The sequence below is a fragment of the Rhea americana genome, unplaced genomic scaffold, assembly GCF_003343005.1.
Source record: "Rhea americana isolate MKP2758 unplaced genomic scaffold, rheAme1 scaffold_620, whole genome shotgun sequence".
NCBI lineage: Eukaryota > Metazoa > Chordata > Aves > Rheiformes > Rheidae > Rhea > Rhea americana.
In genome coordinates this window covers 37,099-63,123 of record NW_028186780.1, presented here as the reverse complement: position 1 = coordinate 63,123, position 26,025 = coordinate 37,099, and the positions used below count along the sequence as shown (strand labels likewise).

Genomic DNA, 26,025 nt, shown 5'->3' with positions numbered 1-26,025 from the left:
GTCTCCCCCCATGGGATACCCTGCTCTCAGGAGCCCCCCGCCCCCCAGAGGTCCTTGCCCCATGAGGGGTCACTTCACTGAGCTAGAGCGTGAAATGAGTTTTGGGACTGGGTCGCAGACAGCCCCAGCGCGTCTGCGGGCCGCGGACCTGCGCAGCCGGCCGCGCGGGTGCAGGAGCAGCCCGCTGCCGGCTCAGTGGGCTGGCGGGGCAGCGCAGGGCAGGGACTTGCTCCCGGAGCCAGTGTGAGTATAACCCTGCCGAGGGGCCCTCCGCGTGGAGCTTGTGTCCGGAAGAGCTAGATGGCTTTGGCGCATTTGTGTGGTGTTAGGTTCAAGCTAATAATTCCTTCCCAGCTCAGAGATACCAGAGAAGAGGTCCAGTGGAGTGAGTGTCTTTCCTGTTCCAGTAGGCCATGTATTATCCAGGCATGGGGAAATCYTGGGGTTCAGTTACTACTAGGTAATGATGAGTTCAATGCATATAGTAGTTTGGGCACAAAATATGCGTTGGAAGGCATCTCTGAAACACTGTTCTTCTGGTGGTTGGAAATCTCTTAATTTAAAGCTTTAATCTGTTTATGGCCACCATATAGAATCACAGAACAGCTGGGGTTGGCAGGGATCTCTGGAGATCACCTGGCCCAAACGCCTGCTCAAGCAGGGTCAGCTGGAGCAGGTTGCCCAGGACTTTGTCTAAGTGGGCTGTGCTCATCTTTGAGGATGGAGATTGCAAAACCTTTCTGGGCAAGCTGTTCCCAGGTTTGATCACCTTACATGAAAAATTTCTTTCTTGTGTTCAAGTGGAAAATACGTATGTCCTCTTCCAGCAGTTAGGTCTTGGTTGTTCAACAGGTGACTGATTCCACCAACAAGCTTCCTTCTTATCCCTTTGCTGTAAATGATGGAAAGTTGCTGTGAAGGTGTCTAACAGGTATGCCACACAGCTCGCAAACTAGTCATGACTGTGGTGTCGCTGTGGCTGCACTCATAATACCTTGTCTGAAGAAAACAGGCTCCATTGTGGATACAGTACTTCAGGAAAGACATGATGCAAGTAACAGTGGACTAGCAAACAGGGAGTGCACAGAACTGATGAGATTTAGTTTTAGAGGAGGGAGAATTTGAGGAGCCACAAGTACATATTGCTGAAGGAGAAGGGAGGTTCACGTACCTGTGGTGGATAGGGCCAGGATAATGGACATATAGGCTCAGGAAGGTACAGGTTGGTCGCTGGAAGAGAAGCCTAACACTCAAGTGTAGGAAGGCCTGGGTGAACTGACTGGTGATGCTGTAGAATCACCACTACTTAGTTTTTTTTAAGAATAGGTCAAACAAACCTAATTCCTGGCAGATGTATAATCAAGCCTGAAATGAGGAGGGTGCAAAGTCCTCTTCAGTTACCAGCTCTTTGCTGATAATCTCTGTGCTGTAGGGAAGAAGATGCCAGGAAGTGGGCTGTTGCTACATGATAACTTTGTGCTCGCTGCTCCTGGTCTTCCTCTTTCCTAAGACAGTAAGCAGGCTGCATGCTTCTAGTGTTGTTCTRCTACTGGTAGGTCATGCTGACCTCTGCTCTTCCTGCTGAATGGCCAGATAYGCTTCTGTGCTGCAACAGGGAACTATCCTGAAAAAATGATCATTTGGAGAAGCTGCCACCACCAGAAAGATTAGATCAGCCTGTTCCTGGAGTTCGAGCATGATCCAGGTAGCCCCGTGGGGAAAAGAGCAGCAAAAAGCAGGCTGTGGGCAGRGTGTGTATGGTTCTTTTAATGTTCATCATGTTCAGCTGAACTATTTAATGTRGTGACCCCTATTGAGCGCTTTATTGAAACCCCGGCACGTGCTTTATCTCTATACACAGTGGACAAAGATGAGTTTGGTATGATCTACCATTGATAAACCCTCACTGCATTTTTTTTCCTCATTTTCATAGGTGCATCTTTAACAGGAAGGAATTAAATCAACCACTAAGCACTGGAGGTGATAAGGAAAATTTCACTCACCTCTTACGTATCTTGCCTGTATATAGAGCTCATACCTAGAGGGTTACAGTCTTACTGCATCTTTGTGTGTGACATATAGGAATGCTTGCCTGAATCATGATACAGTTAGGAAGGTATTGTGGGGTTTCTCACACTTGATGCTTCTAGAAATCATGAATTTCTAGGAACTATGAACCTGGGTTAATGGTCCGTTCAAGTATATCAGCTTTTCTGATTCTTTGTTCCATCTACTTTTTGATCTGCCTGCTGACTTATCTCTCCCAGCCTTGTACAGGTGAAACACCTATTTACAGTATTTTGTGCTAATTTTGGCATTTTTGTGGGTTTTTCATGATCCAGTTGCAACRTGACTTTTGCATTTTATAAATGATGCACACGATTTCCGCTCTCCACTTCTCATCCTCAGTAACAATTCAGTCCCTGTACTATTTCTGTCCTTAAAATGACTTGAGCTTCCTTCCCACTGTTCCTGCAGCAAAAGAAGCTGATAAGATCATTCTGAAGGAACTGAGGAGACTTCCCAAGAATCCACCCAGAAAAATATACCCACACTTTTGTAAATGGCATGCTAAAGCCAGTTTAGGCTTGTTTCCTAGGCTTTAGGAAAAAGGATGTCAGCAGAGGACAAGGAAGTGACAGTGTGCTTGGAAACATCTTCTGGGAAACATTAGAAGAACACTTCATTGCTTTCCCTGTTTTGCTTCAGTACAGGAAAAATAAATGAAGGAAATTCTTGAATGCAGAGTGAATCTCTTTCTCAGATCACTCTTTATTGCAGATAAATAAATTGCTCCAAAGAGAAGGAAAGAAAAAGACACTTAGAATTTTACAGTTTTTAAGATAACARCAGCACATGGTTAGTGAGCACTTTAACCTTAGCACTGCAATAACTGCATTTGTACATGGRGAAGGAGATTAGATAAATAAGACAAAAAACTATAGAGGGAAAATACCAGAGTTTAAGCAAAAATAATGAAAGTACTGGCTTTTAAAATTGTCAGCCAAACCTTGCTGTATAAGTCTACACTATCGGTTAGTCCCTGGAGTTTTTGATGTTAGATTTGATTGACCAGTGTGTGAGAGCACTTGGAGAGAAGAAGCAGTGAAAAATTTGAGGTGGGCTCCCCACGCCTTTGTGTCACGCAGTGCCTAGTGACTCTTTCTCCTCAACTGAAGTGCTTGGTCACATTTTTTTATTTTCTTGGTGCTTCCATATAGTTGTGTTGTGCAGACGAATAATTTCTGTGCGTAACTGACAGTGGATAAATGATTGCAGCTTGTGAAGTTAACTAATAACATGCTAGTCCTGATTGCTCAGAAAAGGAAGTGCTGGAATCATAAAATAACTAGAAAAATACAGCAAGTATTAACAGGCATAAATTCTGCTTTGTTTGAACAAGGTGATAGTCCCTTTTTTTCTTTTTTAAAAAAAAAAAAAACAAAGGTGGTTATTTAAGGAGTTTACATGCAAGGAGCATAGATACCTTTGGGGAGAACAACTGTACTGTTGCTTTAAATTTGCATGTAGTTGCCTGAGTGCTGTTTGCAGGCAGAGGGGCTGGAGATAAGACTTTGTGATCAGGTCATTCTTGGGTCCATTTATGAACAATGTTTTCTGCAATGAAGTGGGTTACCTTAACTCTCAATTTTGAAAGTGGCACTGGGCATTTTTAAGAGTTTCTAACAAAACACTGTTCCACTGCGGATACTAAAGRCAAATTACGGGTATTTTTTTCTTCCTTGATGTATGAAAAAATATYGCAATGCTATGCTGGAGCTGGTTGTGCTCTGATTACAGAGGTATTTTTTTTTCCTCTTGTTCTTTGGAAATAAACAGGATGGGCAGAGGGAATGAATGGAAATGAGAAACCTAAGTGGAATGTGTGGCTAATTTCTTTTATGTTTAAAGCTTATATTGAAGCTTAAGGTTGTATTTGCATAAAAGCTTTGGCTGGGAGAGAAAATTGAGGTAGGGATGTGATTGTTTTATGGTTCTTCTCTATCAGTAGAAGTCCCTATGTCAGTGCAGTGTTGATCAGTATCAAAGTGCAATTGCCCAACAGCATGTTTTGCGTCAAATAAGCCCTGCTGACAGAAAGTGCTCTTTTGCATTTTCTGCCCTAAGGGAATGTATTTATATAGGTGTATAGGTTAACAGGAAAGCTGTGAGCTTGAAATCCCTAGCTACTGCTCCTTCGTTTACTGCTTCTATTGCAAGCAGAGCAATTATTTATAAGATGATGCATAGATGTGGAGCATACTTCGTCGATGAAACTGAGGAGCGCTTGATGTAGTGTTGAAAGTGGGTTTCTGGTCCTAGTTGGCTACTTTTTTTTTTAAGCTGGAAAATACTGACTGAAGCTGTGGGATGTGAGAGAGTTTAAGTTTGGGGCTTAAGAAGACTTTGCATGTCTATTATTGACACTTTTCTGCTACCTTTCCCACCTTATAAGCTGGTAGAGTCTATGTTACTTATTGAGAAAAGAAACAGCTGTGATAATTTTTTTAAGTGTCGTGTAAAATGTTGGAATTGATGTGGAGTCAGGAGATGCAGCAATAGCTCTGGCCAGCACACTTTTTTTTCCCCTTTCAAATAACAAATCCCAGCTGGTAGCTGTACCATTTGTATTTGGTAGCAGGGCTTTGTCTTGGGCTGTAGCACCAAGTCACCAGTGTATCAGGCTATTATCAAGGAGCACATACTCYCTGTGAACAGGGGATGATAGCTAATGTTTAGAGCCATGAGGTTCTTCAGCAGTCTTTGCCCTGAAAGTGGCATGGCCAGAGTGGTTTGAGGCAAACTAAGCTTGTAGCAGAAGGAGAATGATGTGGTGGGGCAGGAGCACTCCAGGTCCACGTTCTTGTGGGGTCTTCTGGCCCTTTGGTAGACATGGTTAGAGCACCTTCAAGCACCAAGGGGAGGAGCTGCCAGTTTGTCAGAAGCTAGGGTTGAACTGCCTTCAGAAGGTGCTCTGGACTGCAGACAATATAAATGCTCAGGCTAGTTTAAAAATATATATATATATATGATTGTTGTCATAGAAAGGGTGGCCCCTTTTGAAAAGGCTCGAAGTGTAATGAAGTATACTAAAATGAAGTGTGTGCACTGTGGTGCTTGACATGAGCTGTGTGTTGGCTACCTTGTAATGAAAGCAGGGTTATTGATGGGCTATATTTTGTATATCCTGTTGGTGACAGTATTCCCTTTCAATAGCTATGAAGGTGAGCTCTGGTCAGAGAATTTAAAGAAAACACCAGCTGTGATGCTTTGGGAGTTGTTTCCTTCTTCTGTACCCTTTTCAAAATGCGGTTGTTGAAATACCAAAGTTCCCTGTTTATTCAGCTTGTTTCTATTTTGACTGCAACTCTCTGAATAGAATTAAGTATGGCTGAGATCATTCTCAGCCAAGCATGACTCAGGTTGCGTTTGTTTCGTGCTGGTTAGTATATTTTGCTCCGAAAAWATTTCCACCTGACGTTCAATTGTTCTGTGTTCTGTTAGGCAAAGTATGCACCTGCTGTAGCTGACCACTGAATTTGTATTTGCTAGTAAATTTTAACAGGTTGTATTTGGCCTCTTGAAACTCATCACTTCTAGCAATCGTGGGGTATTTTTGTTGGTGGTGTTTTTTTTTAATCTGGAAACATTGTCATTGTCATGCTAGTTATCTGCAGTAGCTTATTGAGAGCTGGCAAAATAGCAGTAGTGATTCAAGTAGTACTTGCGCACTGGTCAAACATAAAATGTGCAAGAGAGTATTAACTTGCGAAGCAGAAACTTGGAGGATCACATAGAATCATAGAATCGGTAAGGTTGGAAGGGACCTCCGGAGATCATCTAGTCCAGCCCCCCTGCTCAGCWGGGTCGCTTAGAGCATGGTAGATAGGGTTGCATCCAGGTAGGCCTTGAAGATCTCCAGAGAAGGAGACTCCACCACATGCTTTTAACTTTCTTAGGTTGTCTCCATTTGATTCACTGAATACGGATGACTTGCAGTGGTCACCAGCAGGAGAGATGATCACTCCTTTAAGTCCAAAATGCAATAGAAACAGTTTATTTTGCTTTACCTAAGAGAAATGTATGTGTTTAAATTGGATGTGCAAGAAGCACACATAACTGCTGTGCTTGTGATTGCCTTTGGACTCGGCATTTTAAGAGGGAACTACACASAGAGCATTGAGGCTGTTAGTGCTACCATCCCTAAAGCTCTGCTCAGCAGTTSTGGAGCAGGTTCACCTCCTCCTAATGAAATCAGAGGGAAAAATGCTGTTTTCTTCGGTGAAGAAAAGCACGGCAAGAACCAATGACTAACAGGCAAAACCTGACAAGTGCAGATCAGGCTCATGTTTTTAACAGTAACCGCTGGGACATGCAAAAGCGGGGTGGACTCTCCATCTCTCTCCTCCATGTCCTGAAGGGAAGGAGCTCCACTATGATGGAATGCTTTCCTGCAAAATCGCAGCTTGCCTCCCTGTTGAAGCCCAAGYAGTCAGGTCAATGCCTGAAATCAGGTGATGTGTAATGTCTTCTGGGGTGCAAAGCATACCCTGATCCAGATCTTGGGATTCGAGGAATTTTGCCTTTRAAGGCAGTGCTCTCTAAAGCAGAGKGAGCCTGGGTTGTTCAGGCTTGGCTGGAGGTGTAGAAGAGTGAGCCGTGGAAGTGGCTAGTTGGTGGCTTCTGGTTTCAGCTCAGCTCTGTCGAAGAGCCACAATCTATTTGTGGATTTGGTGTTCCTTATTTTGACTCTGGCTTTTCCTGTTTCTTGAACTGTGGCTGCTCTGAAGAAGTGTTAGCAGCATAACTCTCTAGTTTTGGCCTCTTTTGCAGATCTGCACTGTACTTTAACTCTGCTTTATGCCTTTCCTTCTGTCTGTGAACCTCAGTCAGAGAGTCAGTGTGAGCCCAGTGCCAAGGTGTTAAATCATAATCTCTGCTATTTCATAGCCGTTGAGTGGTCCTCATTCACTTTCTAACTGCTTTGCTAAAAGGACTTCTACTTTTCGTGTGTAGTTATGATTATGGATGGGAGGTGAGGTGAAGTTGCGGAGATACTGAGAATACTAAAGCAAAAATAATGAAGTAATAATAAAAAGACAAAATCTCCCCTCCAGCCCACCCATAMCAAGCCATACATCTCGGTGACCATACATAAGATTGAAAAAGTAGCTGGTGTTTAAAGTGTGCTGATGGTCAGCTGTGATGAGGAAAGCTTTTTCAGGAGCCAAACTTCAGTAACCCTGTTCTAGAAGACCATGCATCTGTGTCTTGATGGCAGTAAGTYGTCCTGGACAACAGCTTGAGCATGTGTGAGGTGTGTGAGGCTCTGCAGACCTCGCTCAACTTCTTCTGCAGGCTGGCCCAGGCTGATGTGTGCTTTGAGCCGATGGGCTTCAAAGCCTTTGCCTGGATGGGGGCACTGAGACCTAGACTTATGCCCAGTTTCTGCTCTGTCAGTAGCCCTGTGCAATGTAGCTGCCAGGATCTGATCTCCCCGCTGTTTGCATCATGGGAACAGCTGTCCTGAAGTCTGTAGGACTGAGCCTCCAAAGGCTACAAGCAGAGAGCCCTGTTGCATAAAGCCTTCAGCCRCATTTTTTCCCATTGCGATTTCATAATGTATACTCTAGAGTTGCTGTGTGGCCTCCCAGGGGCACTTGAAAGCCTGGTCAGTCTGTTTGTTGTTCCTCTGGAAGCATTGCTTGCCTGGATCTGTACAAGTGTATTATTTTGAAAAAAAAACGAAATAGTTGTGCTGTTCTGTAGTCTTTGTTCGTGTTTCTACTCTTGTACATGTTCACTGTTAATAGACTTTGGTCTATTTGGGCCAGGCAGCCCACAGTGTCCAAGTGCTAACTCATAGATGACCAAATCTCAGAACATGATTGGTTCTGGTAATTTTGGTGTTCATGATGTCAGAATTTTCATGTGATGATGTCATTTATCAGATGCTGGTTTCCAGAAAACGAATGCATCCAGGYCCTCTTGCTTGGTGGAACAGTTGCTGCAATGCCGCGTTGGTGCCAATCGTTAGGTTTCAGCATGAGCAGCAGGTTCGAGGCTGAGTATTTCCTGATAGTACTGTGGTGGCCTTAGAGCCTTTGAATTTCGGGTAGTCCCTGCACTAAAATTCCCCATGGGARAAGTTTGCTGTTTGCCAGTGTGGTGAGAACACCTGCAGAAGAGTCTGTGGTAGCAGTCGCAGAGTGTGAAACTGCACACTGACCCCGTTCCCGTCAGGGCCAGGGATGCAGTTCTGTTTTGTCAACTGTGTCTAGCTGCTTCCTGGGCAGTAGCTGCTCAAGGTTGGYGCAGCTGAGATAAGGTTATAGTTCTAGTAGATTTAAGGGGCCCTTAGAAAAAAACGAGTCCATGGAGATGCCTCTTCTGKGGTGAGACAAGGGGGGAGGCAAGGAGCCACGTTCCCAGGTGGCTTGCCGTGGGTCAGTGGGCATCCATGGCTTGCAAGCTGGTGGGGTGGCTTGCCCCCACAGCATGGCCAGAGCTGGAGAGTGAGCCAGGGGGTCCCCAGAACAGCTTGTGGAGCTGGTCTCCAAGCTCCGGCTGGAAAAAGCAGGGCTGGTGGCATGCAAGGCAGTGGGGCATCTGGGATGGACCCCCCTGACTGTGCTCTGCACCCTGGACGAGGTGCTGTTGACACAGCGGCAGCGAGTTAGGCAGTTGGAAAGTGATCTTGAAGCTGCTAAGGAGGCTCCACAAATAACCCAGGAGGCTGCGATTACGATCACGGATCAAGCCAAGAAGCTGGAGCACCGGTGTGCTGTTGCGGCCACCTGCATCGCAGACCGCCGGCAGTGATGGGGGAGCAGCAGGAGGTCCATCCCCAGGCACTGTGGGCACTGGTGCGCAGAGCAGATAGGGATCCGGAAACTTGGGACGGGAGTGTCTGGGACCACAACTATCCGTGATTTTAAAGCATCAGAGCTGCGGCAGGATGTGCAGGGGTGCTAGCAGCAGCAGCAGCAGCCGCGTCAAGAGTTGTTAGAGTGGCTGTTAAGGCTGTGGGATGGTGGGGCAGATGCTGTTTATTTTACTAGAGAGGAACTCAATAGCGTGGAAGCTTTGCCCCTGCATCCCAGGCTGCATAACACTCTCTGCACCTTGCAGGAGCAAAACCAAAAGGTTTTCCCTTCCTTAATGGAGCGAGTGATGAACACGGCATCTTCAACCTGGCCGACTGCTGTGGGCTTCAGTGATGGGCTCACCGAGCGGACTATTGCAGCAGGGATAAACCAGCTGCAGCAACTAGGGATGTTGTCCAGAATTCACGCCCCAACTTTACCGGACTGGATCAGGTCCCCATGAGCAAAACCCTGTGGATTAGGATGCTGCAAATTGCCTCTCCCCATCTTAAAGCGATGGCACTCCCTGCGATCGGGAGTGGGACCGGTACAGTGGGGGAAGCTGCAGTGCTGCTGTCYGTTAGCAGAGGCATCCCCCGTTAGCAGAGATGGGAAGTCGGAAAACGGGAGGGTAAATGAGAAAAAGAACGAGTTGTGGCACTGTGTTCCGAGACCTGCTGCGAGCTGGTGCGCTGCACACGCAAAAGAGCACTTCTACAGTGTGCAAATACGTTAATTTGAAACAAAGCCTGAAAAAATAAATTGGCCGTTTTATTTTAATGGRCAGTAAACCCAGCACGGAGCTGCTCGAGCGGTGGCAGGTGCTGCAGCTGGAGCAGCACACAGCCTACAGAGGTGGGGGAACGTGGCGAGCAACCAGGAGAGCACTGGAGGGGCCGGCGCCACTCACTGCCTCGCCAGCAGCGCACAGAGGGGCAGCGGCCGGTGGTACAAAACCAGGCCGGACAGCATTGCCCCTGCTGTGCTCGCTTAGCGCCACAGTGAGTGCGGACAAAAACGTTGTATCTGCAGGGGGCAGAAGCCTGGGGAGGTGTGGCAAACTGGGTATGTTGGACAGCTACCAGAGAGCCAGCCCAAAGCAGATGTTGCAGATGTCTGAGGGCCTCCGTATTAGCCAGAAGGAAGCTTGGWGGATGTGGCACCAGGCTTCTAAGGTTAAGCAACTGGATCGAGCCTCTCCTTTTCTGTGTAGCTGGTCCAGCTTGCACACCAGTGAGCTGCACATTGTGAAGCCCACCCCCAGCTGTCGTTGTCTTCTGACTTCCCATTCAGCAGAGACTGTAACTGGCTTTCCTCCCATTGGAGGAAGGAAAGTTTCTTTAGTTCATGCAGAACCTGTTATGCTGCAGCTGAAGTCAGCTGTGTTTAGGGGATGGAACACTTCACAGAATTCAGAAAGCATTTTGATATCCTTCTGGTTTGATACTTATAAATAATGARGTTTATTAATTCTGAAGAAGTCTGGGAACAGACTCCAAAGACCTAAGTTTGTCCTGGCTTCTTTTGGTCAACACATTCTTCTGTTCTGCTGCTTAAACCCAGAGCGTTTGTTCAATCCAGATTATGTTCATGTTTGACACTTCTTGTTTGCATGTGTTGAAGGTTAGCAAACCAAGTGACACCGCTTTTGCAGATAGTCTAGAACTTACATGTCTTTTTGCCTTATTTTTAGACGTTTGCTCCGGGTGTAAACTGAATTCACCAAAATGTCATCAATACATCAGAGACAAAATGAGGATCTCGAACGTTGTCACTTGCGGAGGATCGGATGCAAACCTACAGTCTCTGGTATTGCTGATCTTATTCAGTGAGTACCCTGTGAAACACGCGTTGGACTGCTGTGCTAAGAATGAACGCTGCATGCTGGGGTTTGTGTTTCTTGATTTGTGCTGGGCTTGGGCTTGCCTACACTCTGTGTTCTGCAGATAGCTTTTGTGCAAGCTTGCTACGTAGTAGTTACCAAGCTTGCTGGTGAGTGTGTGTGGAGTACATCAGACACTCTCTTTGCACTGTAATGTACTGCAGTCCTGTAATGTTTTGGGGAAGAGAATGATGGCAGATTGGCATTCCATGTGGTATGAAGAACGCACAGAATTTGGTTTAAGGTGGAATTTTCTGAATTGGTGCTCACAAATTGTGACTGGTATTAATTATTAATTTGGACTCGGATGAATTGCACACCTGCAGTTTGTATCTTGCATATAGTTTGTCTTAAGGCCTTGAAGCCTGGAGTGGTCTTCCCGAGAGAGATACATTAGCAACTTTTAAATGCTGGGCTTCGTGAGATGTGTCTCCTGCCAGGGCAGTAGGCTGGCATTCGATAGTTTCCTTCCYTGATGGACAGAAACCTGCCCTCTGAGAACCAGTTCACTCCAGGACGGTATCTGCCAGAAGTGCTCCCCCAGCTCTGAAGATTTTGCAATTCTCTTCCCTACTCTTCTGTTTTCAAATTAAATATCTCATTGCTCTTTTTTTCTATGTAGTTTGTCTATGGGAAGGGATTTTTATTTTCTAATAGAACAGTCTTGATATTCTCTTTCTTTTAATTATTTTTCCTAGAGATATAAACAAACTTCAGCTAAAACTAAATGAATAGCTTTCCTTCTTCAGTTAAGATTTCTGATTAGTTCATTTGTTGTGCTTAAGTTTTTCTTTGAGAGGTGTTTGGTTCCTCTGTGAATACTGGAATGTAATGTATTATCTGTCTGTTCCTTCAGATCATTAGCATCTGATGATGCTAATGTTAATTRTAAGTGTGCTTACAATCCTCTGTTCGTAATTACTATGTCTCCTTTTCCCTTTCCCACCAAAAGTTTGGGCACATTAAATTTCTTCAAGGTTGGATGTCGATGATCACCATTTGCTCGTGAAAGTGTCAGTTGTGTTTTTCTTTTAGCGTAGCTGCTAATAGGATGAATTTGTTTTGCTTCATGCTTGGTTTTGTGACTTGGATTTTATTGACTCTGCTTTGCAGCAGCTGTAACTTAATTGATAGATCTCAGAAATTCAGTTGCACCTTGCTGATACCACGATACCACGATATTTTGTCTTCAACCCCTCATTAATCTACTGACTATATCTGTAGAGCAAAACTTTCAAGGAAATTAATAAAATAAAGAATAAATAAGAAAAATGGAATTGTAAAAGTATTTGTAAATCTTTTCTTACAGCTTTTATAAGGATGTTACGCTGTTTGGCAGAAACAAAGATGTTGTGGACTACTTCATTAGCTCTCCAGGTGAAACAAAAGATTGCATATCCCGACATCATGCCAGAGTGATTCGAACTGCTGATACATATGAGCTCGTGGATTCCAGCCTGACAGGCGTTTATGTTAATGACATCAAAATTAGTGGTGAGTGTGAAAGGGAGGTGTGCAAAGAACCACAATCCTGTGAATTTCTTTAGGGTGAATTGATCACATATATGTAAATCATTACCTTCATATTGGCATAAGAGAGAAATCCTGTTATGTCCTAAAATCAGCCAAAAGATGAAACATATTAAAACCAGGCAAAAGATGAAACACTGAGGGTAAGCAGAGGCTTTTTCTCATGCCTCAGAGAGGGCTGCCTGTGTAGTCCTGCTGGAGACTGTGTTGCTCAACACATTATTAAGTAAACTGAAGAAGCAGCTGATTAGTGAGATGACAAAGGTTGTATTGATACAAAATTATTGAACATATAGTGAGATAAARGTAGTGAAAAACTATGAGGAGAATCTCATGGTGCTCAAGACCTCTTGGCTTTCAAGTGTATCTTCCACAGTTTATTGAGGATTTCTTCAGAAAAGGTGCCCATACCTTGAAAATAACACTGGTTGTTCTAGCCCAGGAAAATGTAGTAGGACTTGGAAAAATACCAAGAATGTTTAGAAAGAATGATCTGAGGTTTAGGACAGACTTTCATAGCAGGAGGAGTAGATAGATTAGAGCTCTTAACTTAGAAAAGCGGAGGCTGGGAGGGTACTTCAGGTCTGCAAAGCYGTGAACAATGTGGAGATGGTCAAAAGAAATAATTAGTTCCTTTGTGTGCAGCTTGTGTGCAGTTTCATTGTGTGCAGTCTAGCAGGAGTTTGATGTTTGGTGATGTTTTGGTGGTGGTTGTTTTTTTTTTGTTTGTTTGTTTTAACAAAGTAAGACTTTTATAGCAAACATATTCACAGAGGGTAGGGTATGTTCACAGCTGTCTGAACAGTAATGTCCCAGTTGCCACCTGTGGATCAGGAGGTCCCTGTGCAGTGCTGCAAGTTGGGTGACATACAGCATCTTTTCTTATTCTGTTTCCTAAGAACCCCATCCTGATCACTGCTAGAGGTGGGACACTTGGTGTGCCTTTGCTGTCAGCTGGCACAGTAATTCTGGAGTCTGYATTTTCTTTTTCCCTAATAATTTCAGTCATAACAATCCTAAGAGAAGTTCTAAAGAATGATAAAGAACACATGCTTATTATGAAATGTAATGGAATGCTTTTAAATCCACAGGTAAAGTTATCTTGCAGAAAGGTGATATTGTTATATTTGGGCATCCCACAGAAAGATACCTAAAGCCTGGAACACAAGTTCGCCAGCCAAACTCACAGCTCTGCTTTCTGGTATGTCTTATTTCTTCCTGATGTTTTGCAGAAACTGCCAAATCTTGACTCCTGGGCAAAATGAGATCACTGCTGTCCTCACTACCAGGTCRCAGTCCACAAACTTGGTCCCATATATTGCTGTTACTGTCCTGAATTCCCAGCAGCAATATATTGCTATGTTACTTGGCTACAGTTCTACCCCCTTTAAGTCGGTGGCTCAGATTTGTGGGCTCCCAGAAAGACCTTCTAGCTTTGACAAAGTTTAGTTGCGTCTTGCTCTTATTAACAATACTGATGAGGCCTATAAATTGATATCTAATAACACTATGATTTCCTTGTATATGCTTATGTATTTGTTTATGCTGTAAATGTGAAGAATGAGTCACTTTCAAAGATAACAGAGTAAGACTTTAATTGACATTAAAATTGGAGAGCTTGGAAATTTGATTTTTTTTTTTTATGTCTGAAAACTGAAATGCTTTTATTTCTGCATTGCCTTTTTTGCTCTGAATTAGGCAGTCTTGTTGAATCTGGATGCTGAATTTGAATGAAGAGGGTTTTGAGCTACGTTTTCTTTTCTGTCTTTCAGTTTGAACACTGTTGCTGCAGGACTGACCAGTGGCAAAATGCCTGTGATGAGATGAGGAATTCCATGCCACAGGTATGTGGGTTTGGTTTAGTTTTCACTAATGGTATCTGGATTGGTTCATTATTTGGGAAACACTCCACAGCTGAGAAAAGTGAGCACATATGCAAAATGTTTCTTAGCAAGTCAAAGCCATTCTATTTCTATATAGTTAGCTTTGTTGGCTATTCTAAGATCAGTCTGCTATTTTATCATCTTTTATGGATTTGTAATGTGTGATTTTCAGAGAAGTTAGCAAAAACACCAGAAAGCAGGAACCATACTTTCYTAGGTACATCATAGAGACAATACTGAAGAATGAAAGTAACCCTTTGTTCTCTATTTTGATTGTAACAATATAAAAAGTAACCTTTTTTATACTCTTCTGCATGTTCAGATACCTACATTTATAATTGAAAGAAAATTATCATTACAAATAATTTCTTACTAATATCATTGCTTATATGTAACGCTCGTACATGGGGAAAAAAAAATAATTTTGAATCTTGGAATGCAAGCACAAGTTAGAAAACTAATAATTTGGAATTTATGCCTTGAAGATCTGTACCRTGGAAAACTCGCAGGGTAACGAACTCTGCCTCCAGAGTTGAGAGTGTTCAGTAAGAAAGCCTGGGGGCTGAATTTTGAAAGGAAGGAAAGCAAATGCTGAAGAGCTGCTGAATAAGTGAGCATTGTCAGTTCTATGCACTGTGTGGGGCAGGTGGACTCTGTGCAAAATAACATAGAAGCATGTAGTTAAAGACTTGACTTGTGTGGAGGAGGAAGGCAAGCAGAGAGAGGCTTAACCAGTGTGTTTCTGCACTTCTGAATGTTGGTCTTTGGCACGTTGTGCTTTAGGGAGGTGCACGCAGCCTCTGACTTTAGAAACACAATCTGGAAAGAGAAATTCTACCGTRTAGCTCCACAATGCAACTCATGTGGCCTGGCGGGACAGGAACATTTTAAGTCTGCTTTGTAGCATCTTCCATGTCATGTTTTGTGGAACTGCCAGTAATAGTCCAAACATCTGGTTCCTTAATGGTGGCACTCAGCTTCCCATCATTTTGCTGTTGAATCTTACCTAGCCTGTCCAGTTTGCTTTCAACCTCCATACCTATCTCTTTGCTTCCACCTAGGTTCACAGTCCCTCTTGGCGCTCAGTGCTCCYTTCTTTCCAAGGCCTTGAACATATCTTTGCCTTTCCCCAAATCTTGTTCTGATTCTCCCTTTGATCCTATGTCCTGATGGGATCCGTTTCATCTTCCATCCATGCCTTTCTCTTGGCTTCTCATCTGACCATGATTCTTCCTCTCTCTGTTTCCCTCCCATTTCCTTCCTTCCTTCCTAAATGTTCTGATTTAGGCCAGTATTTCCAGTCTTAGCTCCTGACGCAGACTGCTGCAGYACCTTTCTTATGCCTCCTTTGTACCCTTTTTCCATGTACTTGGGGGTGGTTTGAAGGAGGGTCTTGTTAGCTAAGATTTTTTTTTTTTTAAGGATTTTTAATGCTGTTGGCATGCACAGAAATTACAGAATTCKCAGCTCTGAAGTTTGGGCCAAGTCTGCAGTATAAACTTTTCATGACTGTGAAACCTCCCTTTGCCATTGCCGCCAACATAAACTAGTAAAAAGCATTGAATAGAAGTTGGATTCTATGTTGTCAGTGCTACGTGGTTTTTTTTCTTTTTCTTTCTTTTTTTTTCTTTTTTTTCTTTCTTTTTTTTTTGCTTTTTGAATGTAATACAAAGAAGTAAGTGCAACTGTTGCTCAGCTAATTTCTTTGTCTCTGTGTTTCACTGCTTTCTTTTTCTCTGTCGCAGGTTCCATTACACCTGTTAACATCTCCAGAGATTCCTCAGTTCAGCTCAAACTTGATGTTTGAGAAAAGTGTTAGTCTTCCTGCTCAACCCCCATCAACACAGACACCCCAAGATATTACACGTAATGTGGGAGCTCTACGTGAATCAGCTGCAATATCAGATACTGCACTGAAAGGTTGCACTGTATCGGAGCCTCTATTTTTACGTTCTACTTCACCCGAATACGAGGTAATGAGCAGGAATTCAGCAGTGACTGTAGAGTCTGTTCAACAGGCAGTCTTTTTGCCTCAGGAAAATGTCTCAAGCAAAGCAAAACTGATAAATCCGGACTTGCCACCTGTGGAACAAAGTGAAGGCCAAACCTATGCATCAAGATCCATCCTCAAATCTTACAAACTCTTCCCAGAAGAAAACCAGGACAGTGAAGGAGTAGTAATGGAATCATATTCAGCAACTTCTCCTAATGAGGAAGCTGTAATATCCAGGGATATTATGAGGACAGATGATTGTAACTTGTGTAGCAGAGAGATGGTTAGTCTTTCGGACTCGTCTCAACCAGGACGTCAAGGCCAACATGTTCCTAGGTTGTTAGAACCTGTAGCTGACMAGTCAGTGCTTCGAAGTTGTGACAAGTCTGATGGTGAATTAGWAGTGATGGAGACTGATGTTGATAAATGCACAGATGAAATGGTTGGATATGAAACTACTGAGACTTCAGGACTTGGCGCTCAGGTTATGCATCTASTTGAGGCTGCAAAAGAGAATGCGAATAATGTGCCATCAATCAGTAGTTACAAGGAGAAGATAACAGAAAAGTCTCTGTGTGCTACGGAGCACCCCAGAGAGCCCTCCGAGGAACAGCGCAAACATGATGCTTGTGTACATGATGCTTCATGTGAGACTACGTTTTTTACTGAAGTAGAAATRTATGAATATTGTCAAAAGGAAAAAAAATGTTCTTCAGTTAACAGCTCAACAGAATCAGTCACTGACAAAAAAAATAATTCAGAAGATGGTGATCCTATTAAAATAAAAGGAGCTCTTGAAAGTCAACATGCCAGTGTAAAACAAATAGAGAACCAAAAAAACCYGGAGCATGTTGGTATTAAAACTGCAGCAGAAGAGTCCACTGAGACTCTAAGCAGAGTGCAGGAAATGAGCATACAGTTGGAGCCAGAAGTGGAGCTTTTGTGTAGTGCTCCATGCTCTGAGACAAAAAGTGACCTTACATCAACTTTAAAAGAAAAGAGCATTATTGCAAATGAGATGGAAAAACAAGTTAGTTGTAATATTGTAGAAGGTGACACTGGCTCCTTGGCAGACAGAAAATTGAGTTTAGGGATGTTAAATAGTAGCCCAAATATAAAAATGCAGCTGCCTAGAATTACTTCAGATCCTTGTGAATCAGCTGAATCTAACCATGATAAAATCATTACAGTGGTGAACAGAGATTGTGGTGAAGAAATAYGTAATAGTCATGTTCTTGATTTGCAAAATGCCTTACATCAGAACCTTCTGTTTGCAGACACTGAGGGCATTAAGCCAGTAAATCGGTACTGTTCTCATGCACCGAATACTCCGACAAAGTATGCGGCAAAAGCAGAATCTCCCCATGAGAGCAAAATTGCTCCTGTCAAATCCACAGTTGATGGTGGTAATGCTGTATTATTGCAAAACTGCACTGCTGGAAATGTAGATACTGGCACCAGTCAGATGGTGATCTCTGATGGTGAAACTCTGGCTGTGCTCAGTTCAGAAGACGAAGAAATAGCTGTGGATTCTCACGTGGCAGAAGACAGGCTTGTAGTAAAAAGAATTGTAGATGCTGTAGTACCAGAAACCCATCTTTCTTCACAGTGTATCAGCGACAGTGTTGTACATTTGTCTTCTGCAAACCAGATCTCACCTGGAGGTGTAATATGTGATTCGCTCTGTGAGCATTTGTCGCCATTTGGATATTTACCCTCTGAAAACCTATCCAGATGTCCGGTCCTGAAGGAAGGAGGGCCACGTCGCTCGGGAGCACTTGTCAGGCCCTCAAGGGGAGTGAACGCCACAGCTCAGGAGCAGCAGGGCAGGGTGRTTTCTCAAGCATGTGTCAGCGGAGAGGAAGGTGATGATGCTTCTGTCAGGACTTCAGCGGATGAGACTGAGAACAAAGAAGCTCCTACACAGCCTGAGCCTGTAAGGGGTTGCAGTGTATGTGGCACACCGTGCTGCTGCAAGGCAGGTGTTTCTGCCACTCTAAATGCCTCTGTTTGCACTGAGTCTGAATGTGTTCAGTCTTGCCTTCCCTGTCTGATTCCACCCTTATCTAAAGGGGAGATGCCAAGGGGGGCTAGCAATGATTTCAATGAAACAAGTAAAACAAAACTTTTACAAATGAGTGCTTCTCAAGAAAAAATGGAAGAAGCAGACRTGAAAACAAATATTGTTTTGGCATGGGATGGTGAGGGGGAATGTGAGGATCAAGATTACAGCAAAGCCGAGATGGAAGTGGGTATAGCTCCTGTTACGGATGACATTGAGCTGTCTCATACAGAAGTGGGCACTGAAACCAGATTCATAAAGAAGAGGAAAWCCAATTCAATATCTACAAAACTTTYAGAAGATGGGAAYAAAGATGGATCAACAAAGCGTAATCGTTATGAGGAAGATGAAACTTGTGTCCCTATGGACACAAGCATGCCATCAAGTAGAACTGTGTATGTACAGGTTGAAACCATGCATGATGGTTCAAATGACAGTCCCTTGAAAGAGTTCTCTGTAGAGATGGAGATGGGCTGTACAGGCTCTGCACAAACAGCAAAGAAAGAGTTTTCAGGGTTAGAAACACGTGTGAGAGAGAGAGAGTCTGTAGCCTTGTGCTCTCCTGTTAAAGGAATATTTATTGAAAATCCAGGAGAGAAGTTGCTGGAAGTTACTAATTCTGATTCATCTCTGAATTTAGATGGTGAAATTCCTAACAATCTTCAGCAGCAGGATAATGACTATGTAGAGGAAAAGGGATCTTTGAGAGAAGATCAGTCACTTTTATCTACTGCTGAAAAAGAAAACACTGATACCAACCAAAATTTGAAACCATTTGAAATCTCTCTGATCTGTTCTGTGGATTCCACATTTGATAATGGCAGTGATGAAAGGTTGAACACTGCTGATGGCCAGGAACAGAGGGCTACTTGCTTATACGAGGATGGTATGCTGTTAAAAGGAAAACGTGATGATCCCTCAGGCAATATTGAGGRGAAATCTTATCAAGAGACAAAGAAAGATAGTGTTGAAAGCAAAAATACTACAGAAAAAGCAGGGGAGGGAAGGGCTTCAAGACCAACTATAAATGATAGTATGTTGGAGCAACAAAATGACCAAGAAAAAGAAGACTTAGCTAGGGATTGGGAAAATGGAGCTGATCGACAGATACATTGTAATTTTTGCAGAACTACAGCTGCACTTACAAAGAGGCTGGAGCAGAATACAGGCTGTTGCTCCTCTGACTTGGATTCCTCTCCCTCCAGCCTTGTGCCCATAGGCTCACCCAAATGCACATGGTGTGAGGGTAACAGTCATTCCTGTTCACACACAGAGCCCTCCTGCCCCAAGGATGAAGGGGGAGCAGGAAGTGGTCTGCAGTATACACATACCTGCTCCTTGGTCCAACTTTGCTCTAAGAGTGAAGGAGAGGACAGTGGTGAAGAAGCATCTGAACCAGCATATCATGAATGGTGTGATAAATCAATAGTGGAAAAGGGAAAGGAGGAACCTGCACGTGTTGCAGATTTTAGTRAGCCTGATGAGAGGAAACATAGTTCCCAGGATTGTGATTGGAAGTCTCCTGTTAGCTCTATCTACTCAGAATTACCCGAGCAATCAGTTGAGCCTGAAGACCAGCAGGAATCTGATTCTTGTGCAGTTGAACCTGCAAATTTAGAAAGAAATGTGGATTTGAAATCCAAAGAAGATTTTGTGAAACTTTATCCAGAAGACAGTGATGTGGAAGATGTTGTTTTGGATGAGGTAGGCAGAGAACATGTGAATGGTGAAGGTTCACACCTTCAGACAACAACTGATTTGGAAGGAAGTAATGGTAGTGCTATTTGCCAGGATGGTTATGGAATCAAACCACAAACTCCTCAGGTAGGTGTAAAGCCATGTAGCATGGACAAAGAAAATTTTTCAATAGAGATGTGCTGTACTGTAATTGAAGAATTTGAATTTTGCGAAGAAAATAGAACTGAAGATCTGAAGGAAATCGAAAGGGACCCTACAAATGTGGCCAAGTTCTGCAGTGAAGAGAAGTTTCAGTTACACATTCAAGACTCTGAAACTGAAAAAGAAGAAAATAATGACATAACAACAAAGATGTTTCCAGGGAACTGCATTTCAGAGACTGAAGCCTGGAAGGAAGGAGATAGTGTCACCTGTGATGCAGACAGTGTTTCTGGCAGCATTGTTTTACATAATGAGCTGCACTGTAAGAGAATGGAAAGTGATCCTGATGAAGTGACAAAAACTACTGTTGCCAGATCAACTACAAGAGTAGAAAAGTCAGTGGATAGATGTTTGGAGCAAGTGATTTGTCCTCATTTTGGTGCAGAACATGATCTCACTGAAGTTAAAATTACTGCATCTAACTGTCATAACACAGGTATTGCAGCAGATGAAAAAAAAATGCTTTTAGTGAAAAACACACCTCTGGGAGGAGAAAAGGAGACCATAATAAYTGAAGAAGATGAGAGCATGAGTTCATACTGTGCTTATAATTCTRTGGGTTTTCCTGGTATTCCAGAGGAGGTGGAAGCTGTGAGTTGTGAAGGTTGTTCTGCTGAACTGGAAGGAAACACTGATTCCAACCCTTTCCAAACTGGARAAGAGTTAGAGGAAAGTCGGCAGGCTGAGACTGTGCTGCTTGATGACTTTGTTCAAGAACAAGGCAGTGAGGTCCCTACTGTTCCTTCTGAGGTCATGAGAACTGTTAAAGATTCTTCAGTCAATGAAATACAGACCGAGCTCTGTCCAGAAAAAAATGAGTCTGACTGGGAAACGCAAATAGGTAAGCCATTAATTCTGCAGGAAGAGAGCCAAGAAACTGAACCAATGAAAGCTCAAGCAAAAATAYGCCAGCCTCAAAGCAACTATGAAGAGCTGAATATTTTGGAGTCCTGCTTTGCAAACAGAATGAATTATTGTGAAGAGGAGGATATGAATTCTCAAAATAAAGAGTTGAGGAAAGAGAACTCTTCCAGGATATTAAAAAGACAAGTCACTGGGAATGAATGTTTTGGGGCATCGGATTCTGAAGATGAACAGTCTTCTCAGAAGAGACATTGCCCTCTGGGGCCCTTGTCAGTGCAGGAGTCTGTGTATGTCTTGCCAAGTGTGAATATAGCCATCTCTTCTGCTGCCCATGGCTTGCAGGAGCATCACACCTCCTCTGTTCGTGATATTGTTAGGCAGTTCTTCAAAAACTATCTCACTGTTCAAACGCCTGAGGAAACTGAGAAGGAAAACAGTAAAAGTTATGTTGCTCAATTAGTGAGAGATTTTTTTAGAAACACAAGTGACCATGGTAATACAATTAATGCAAATGTAATGGAAACATTTCTGCCACCTTGTGAAGATGAGGTGACAGAACACCCAGGTGGCAGTGCTGCAAGTGCATTAGCCATTAGTGGAAGCTTAGAAAGAGAAGACAGGCGTCTGTTCACCCTGCCAAAGCCCATGTCCCAGGCGAGCGGGTGTCAGCCTGCTGCATGTGCATCTCAGCGGATGGATTGCTCCAGTGCCTGTCAGTTCGTGTGCACAGAGCCTGTTGCCAGCTCACCAGGTTCACAGAGTGATGTGATAGAAGAGGATACAAATGAGTCCCTGGCCAGTCCAAGCGCTGACTCTCTGTCTGATGAGGAGCAATTTCAGAGTAATCTCTGTTCAGTATTAGATAATAAATGTGCTTCTGAATCTTCCTTGATGTCTCCTTCTGTGTACTCCGTACAGAGCACCAAAAATCCGAGTTTTGTGTTCTCTGACCTCTCCAGTAGCTCCACTGAGGGGAAGTTCTGCCAGACTCCTCAAGAAATCAGTGATGGTGCTTTAAGTGACACAGGCACTGATGAGCTCTGTCGAGGGGCTTGTCATGACAATTGCAAAGGCTCTGAGGCTCAAACCCTGTCAGGTTTTGCTGATTGCTCCCCAGAAGCCACAGTGGAGTGCTGGACAGATGGAGATGCAAATACGACTTCATATCATGTTGTAACTTCCAGAGAAAATGAAGCAACTGTGACAAACTTGGTACAGCAGCCAAAAACAGAAGATAGTAATGAAAGCTTCAGTTRCAAAACAGATGTATCAGTACTGCACCACTGTGAAAGAACACCTCAGAGTAATGAAATATCTAACCGAGAAGACTCAGATCCTTCTCTCTCTCCTCCCCTGCCTTTCAAACAGACAGATCTGAGACCAGGTGTCCCCCTGACAAGGGGCTCTGACTTGTGGGTAAAAGGACTGAGCGCATCTGATGTTACAGCAAACACTGCTTCCCAAATGTGTTTAGAAAGAAGGCTGTCTACCAAACAACATAGTGATGGTAGTAGAGGAGACGTTTTTCCTCTTTTGCAAACATGCTTAGCCAGCACTGCATGTCCTTCAGAACCTGAAAATGAGGAATTGACAAGCCATGAAAGAGCTAGCTCTCCCTTCTCTCCTACACCCCCTGCGTCCTCTCAGACAAGCCCTGCTGAACAAGCCCTTCCCCAGTCTCCACGTGGACCTAGAATGAAGCAGCAATTTTCTCTGAAGAAGATGAAGAATACACATTTGTCCATTGTTACTTCTGCTTCCCCCATGACTAGTCCTTCTGTAGGTGTTGTGGATAATAATGCAAGATCTTTTCAGAGCTCTTATCTTAACACACAGGAAGATCTCTCTTCCTCTGTTTTGTCTCCTGAGAACTGTAGTTCTGTGAAGGTAGCGCACAGTGCTGAGGGAGGAGGTGATCCATGGGAGGGCCTTTACAAAGATGACCAGGGCAGGGATGCTCAGGCAAGACAGCAAAAACACGATCAGGAAACTAGTGTCTGCGATTACCCAGAGGGAAGAATTACTCCTGGACACTGTGCTCCAGTGGAAGCAGGAGACTCCTCTGATCTGCAGACCATTAATGATTTAGGTGATCAAAAAATCCTTGCAAGCAACTTCCCGACATCAGAGGACAAAGACTTCCCAAGAGCAGTATCAGGAAAACGAGCAGGAGGCAGACTGTCTATTTCATCCTTCAAAGAAGAAAATGTGCCATATCCTTTACCAGCTCCAGCACTTTTGGATGCATTTAATCTTCCCAGCATGGACTCCAAGGAACATCTCTTAGCTCACTCTCTTTTAGCCCCAACTTTATATGCATCTGATGCTGCAGAGGTTTCAACCTGCTCATTAACTGCTTCATTTCAGCTGCACACTGAACTGGAGTCAGCAGACATGCAAACTGAAGATAAGATTCTCCATACAAAAAGCTCTGAGGCTCTGAAGTATAGCCCTGTGACTCTGGGTTGCATGTCCTCTTCAAAACTGGAAGATGCCTGTGACTCTAAGGATCCTGATGATCATATACAAGATCTCTCTGTGTCAGTAGAGAGTACAAAGACTTTTAATCTTTCATCTGCTTCCAGAAATTCAGAAAACCTTTCTGGAGGAGAAAGCTCCAATTTAAAAGCAAGTTTCAGTGACAGAGTGGAGAGTGAGAGCCGGAGGGACTGGGCTTTATCGGAGAGAGACATTGAGTTCCAGTTGCAGCAATGTCAGACTGTGCTCAAAGATATTTCTCAGATTCTCCACACTGTAGAAGGCATCGATGGAGAGCACATGGAGGAATGGAGGTAAGTGCTCCTAACTCATATTGCTGTTGGTAGCACGGGGGGCCAGTTGGTGGTGGTCAGAACTGGTAGTCTGGGATCCTGACTCCTTGGTGATCATAGGTAAATAGATCTGTTACTGCCTCAGTCCTTTGTGTGTAAACCATAGCTAACGATAGCAAAGCAGTTGTACTTTGGGAGAGTGCTCGCTTCTTGCAGACATCTGCAAGTTGACCATGAGCCAGCAATGTGCCCTTGTGGCCAAGAAGGCCAATGGTCTCCTGGGGTGCATTRGGAAGAGTGTTGCCAGCAGGTCGAGGGAGGTGATCCTGCCCTTCTACTCAGCCCTGGGGAGGCCTCATCTCGAGTACTGTGTCCAGTTCTGGGCTCCCCAGTACACAAGAGACATGGAGCTACTGGAGAGAGTCCAGTGTAGGGCTGCAAAGATGATCAGAGGGCTGGAGCACCTGCCCTATGAGGAACGGCTGCGAGAGCTGGGCCTCTTCAGCCTGGGGAAGAGAAGGCTGAGGGGGGATCTGATCAGTGTGTACAAGTACCTGAAGGGAGGGTGTCAAGGGGACGGGGACAAACTCTTTTCAGTTGTCCCATGTGACAGGACAAGAGGCAATGGGCAGAAAYTGAAGCACAGGAAGTTCTGCCTGACCGTGAGGGGGAATTTCTTCCCTGYGAGAGTGACGGAGYCCTGGACCAGGTTGCCCAGAGAGGTTGTGGAGTCTCCTTCTGTGGAGATCTTCAAAGCCCGCCTGGATGCAGCCCTGTCTAACATGCTGTAGGTGACCCTGCTTGAGCGGGGAGGTTGGACTAGATGATCTCCAGAGGTCCCTTCYCACCTTGCTGATTCTACAATTCTATGAATTCTGTATAGGAGATGCTGCCTCAGTCTTCTGATGTTCTTCCTCCTCTGCTGCTACTCCCTGCTTTTGTTGGAGGCAGTGTTCTGTGCTGTAGAATAATCTTAAAATGTGCCAGCTGGGGAGAGGGTTGTACATACAGCCAGAGCACTGTCCGAGAGAACTGCTTGTATGCCCTTTATTTGACTAAAGGGTCAGTGCTCCTGTGAACTAAAGGCTGCCTCTAGTAAATAGTGACGTAGAGACATGGTGATCCTACTGCTATAAGTCAATTCAAGGACAGGCACATCTTGTTTTCACAACTGGTCTCTTCTTTAGTCCTCCTTTTTTTGTACATCAGTCTTCCTTACAATGTCAGCCTGCAAATTCTGCACCTCACGTAAGCATTCGAAAATTGTGCATTTTTATGAAGCAAGTAAGGAGTCTCCCTTCTTCTGCAGGCAGCTGTAAAGATCCAGTCCACGTGTCTTGACGTTAGCTACTCCTGTCAGGATGAATTTCAACTGGACAGTTATTTTCTTAGGGAGGACTTAGGAAGGCTCTTGTTCCCACCCATGGGAGACTTGTGTCAAAACAGTTTATTTCCTTTCCTGGGAAATGCAGGTGCTTTTAAGATAGCTGTGCTAGTTCTGAAGTATTGTTCTTTGTTAAATGACATGTTCATGGGGAAGGTCGTGATGCCTTTAAGGACTCCATTAAGAGGATGTATACTCCTTGTTCCTGCTGACTACTTATGTTTCTTACGTTTCTTGGTGAATTTTAGTGGATTATGCAACGTTTTCATCTGTCACTTACGAGTGTAGATTAAAATATGCACCAAACTCTACTGTTTATGGAAATCATTTTAAGCGTAGAGTCTGCCAAATACTGCCAGATCACTTATTCATGTTTTTTTTTTGTTTGTTTGTTTTTCTCGTAAAACAGAGAACAGATTGACAAGTTGCAGAAAAAAACAAAAATGCCAAAGACACATATTGCTGTGGTGGGAAACACGGGTGCAGGGAAAAGCAGCTTGTTAAATGCCTTGCTGGATGAGGAAGCTGTGCTGCCAACTTCTGCTATGAGAGCCTGCACAGCTGTGGTTGTGGAGATCTCCAAGACTGCTGAGACCAGTCCATATGAAGCAGATGTAGAGTTTCTCTCTAAAGAAGTAGGTAGCAAAAATAGACATCATAAGTTTCACTAGTGTTTCTATATTTCTGTGTGTGTTTCCATACTAGCAGTTTCCAGTGTTGTGGGAATAAGTAAACTGCATTCCCAAAACCTGAGTCCCATAGCCTACAGTTTACATCCATGATTGTGCCATTAGCCTACTGCCTGACATGCCACTTGATCTTCGTTTCCCCATCTGTAAGATGGACATGGAAGTTCCATGCGTGTATGAATCCATGCCATAACAAACTTT

The 26,025-nt window shown here is 43.9% G+C and overlaps 1 protein-coding gene across 2 annotated transcripts in view; it reads left to right on the top strand.

Annotated features, from left to right (window-relative positions):
* The first annotated feature begins 10,565 nt into the window (after positions 1-10,565).
* Positions 10,566-26,025, top strand: part of LOC146587051 (uncharacterized) — a 42,277-nt gene continuing 26,817 nt past the window's right edge. For both annotated transcript variants that reach the window (XM_085320256.1, XM_085320257.1), the window contains exons 1-6: positions 10,566-10,695; positions 12,059-12,243; positions 13,371-13,480; positions 14,052-14,123; positions 15,908-23,772; positions 25,545-25,770. In XM_085320256.1, the coding sequence (XP_085176382.1) occupies positions 10,595-10,695; positions 12,059-12,243; positions 13,371-13,480; positions 14,052-14,123; positions 15,908-23,772; positions 25,545-25,770 (8,559 nt within the window). In that variant the 5' untranslated portion in view covers positions 10,566-10,594. The remainder of the gene's footprint in view (positions 10,696-12,058; positions 12,244-13,370; positions 13,481-14,051; positions 14,124-15,907; positions 23,773-25,544; positions 25,771-26,025) is intronic.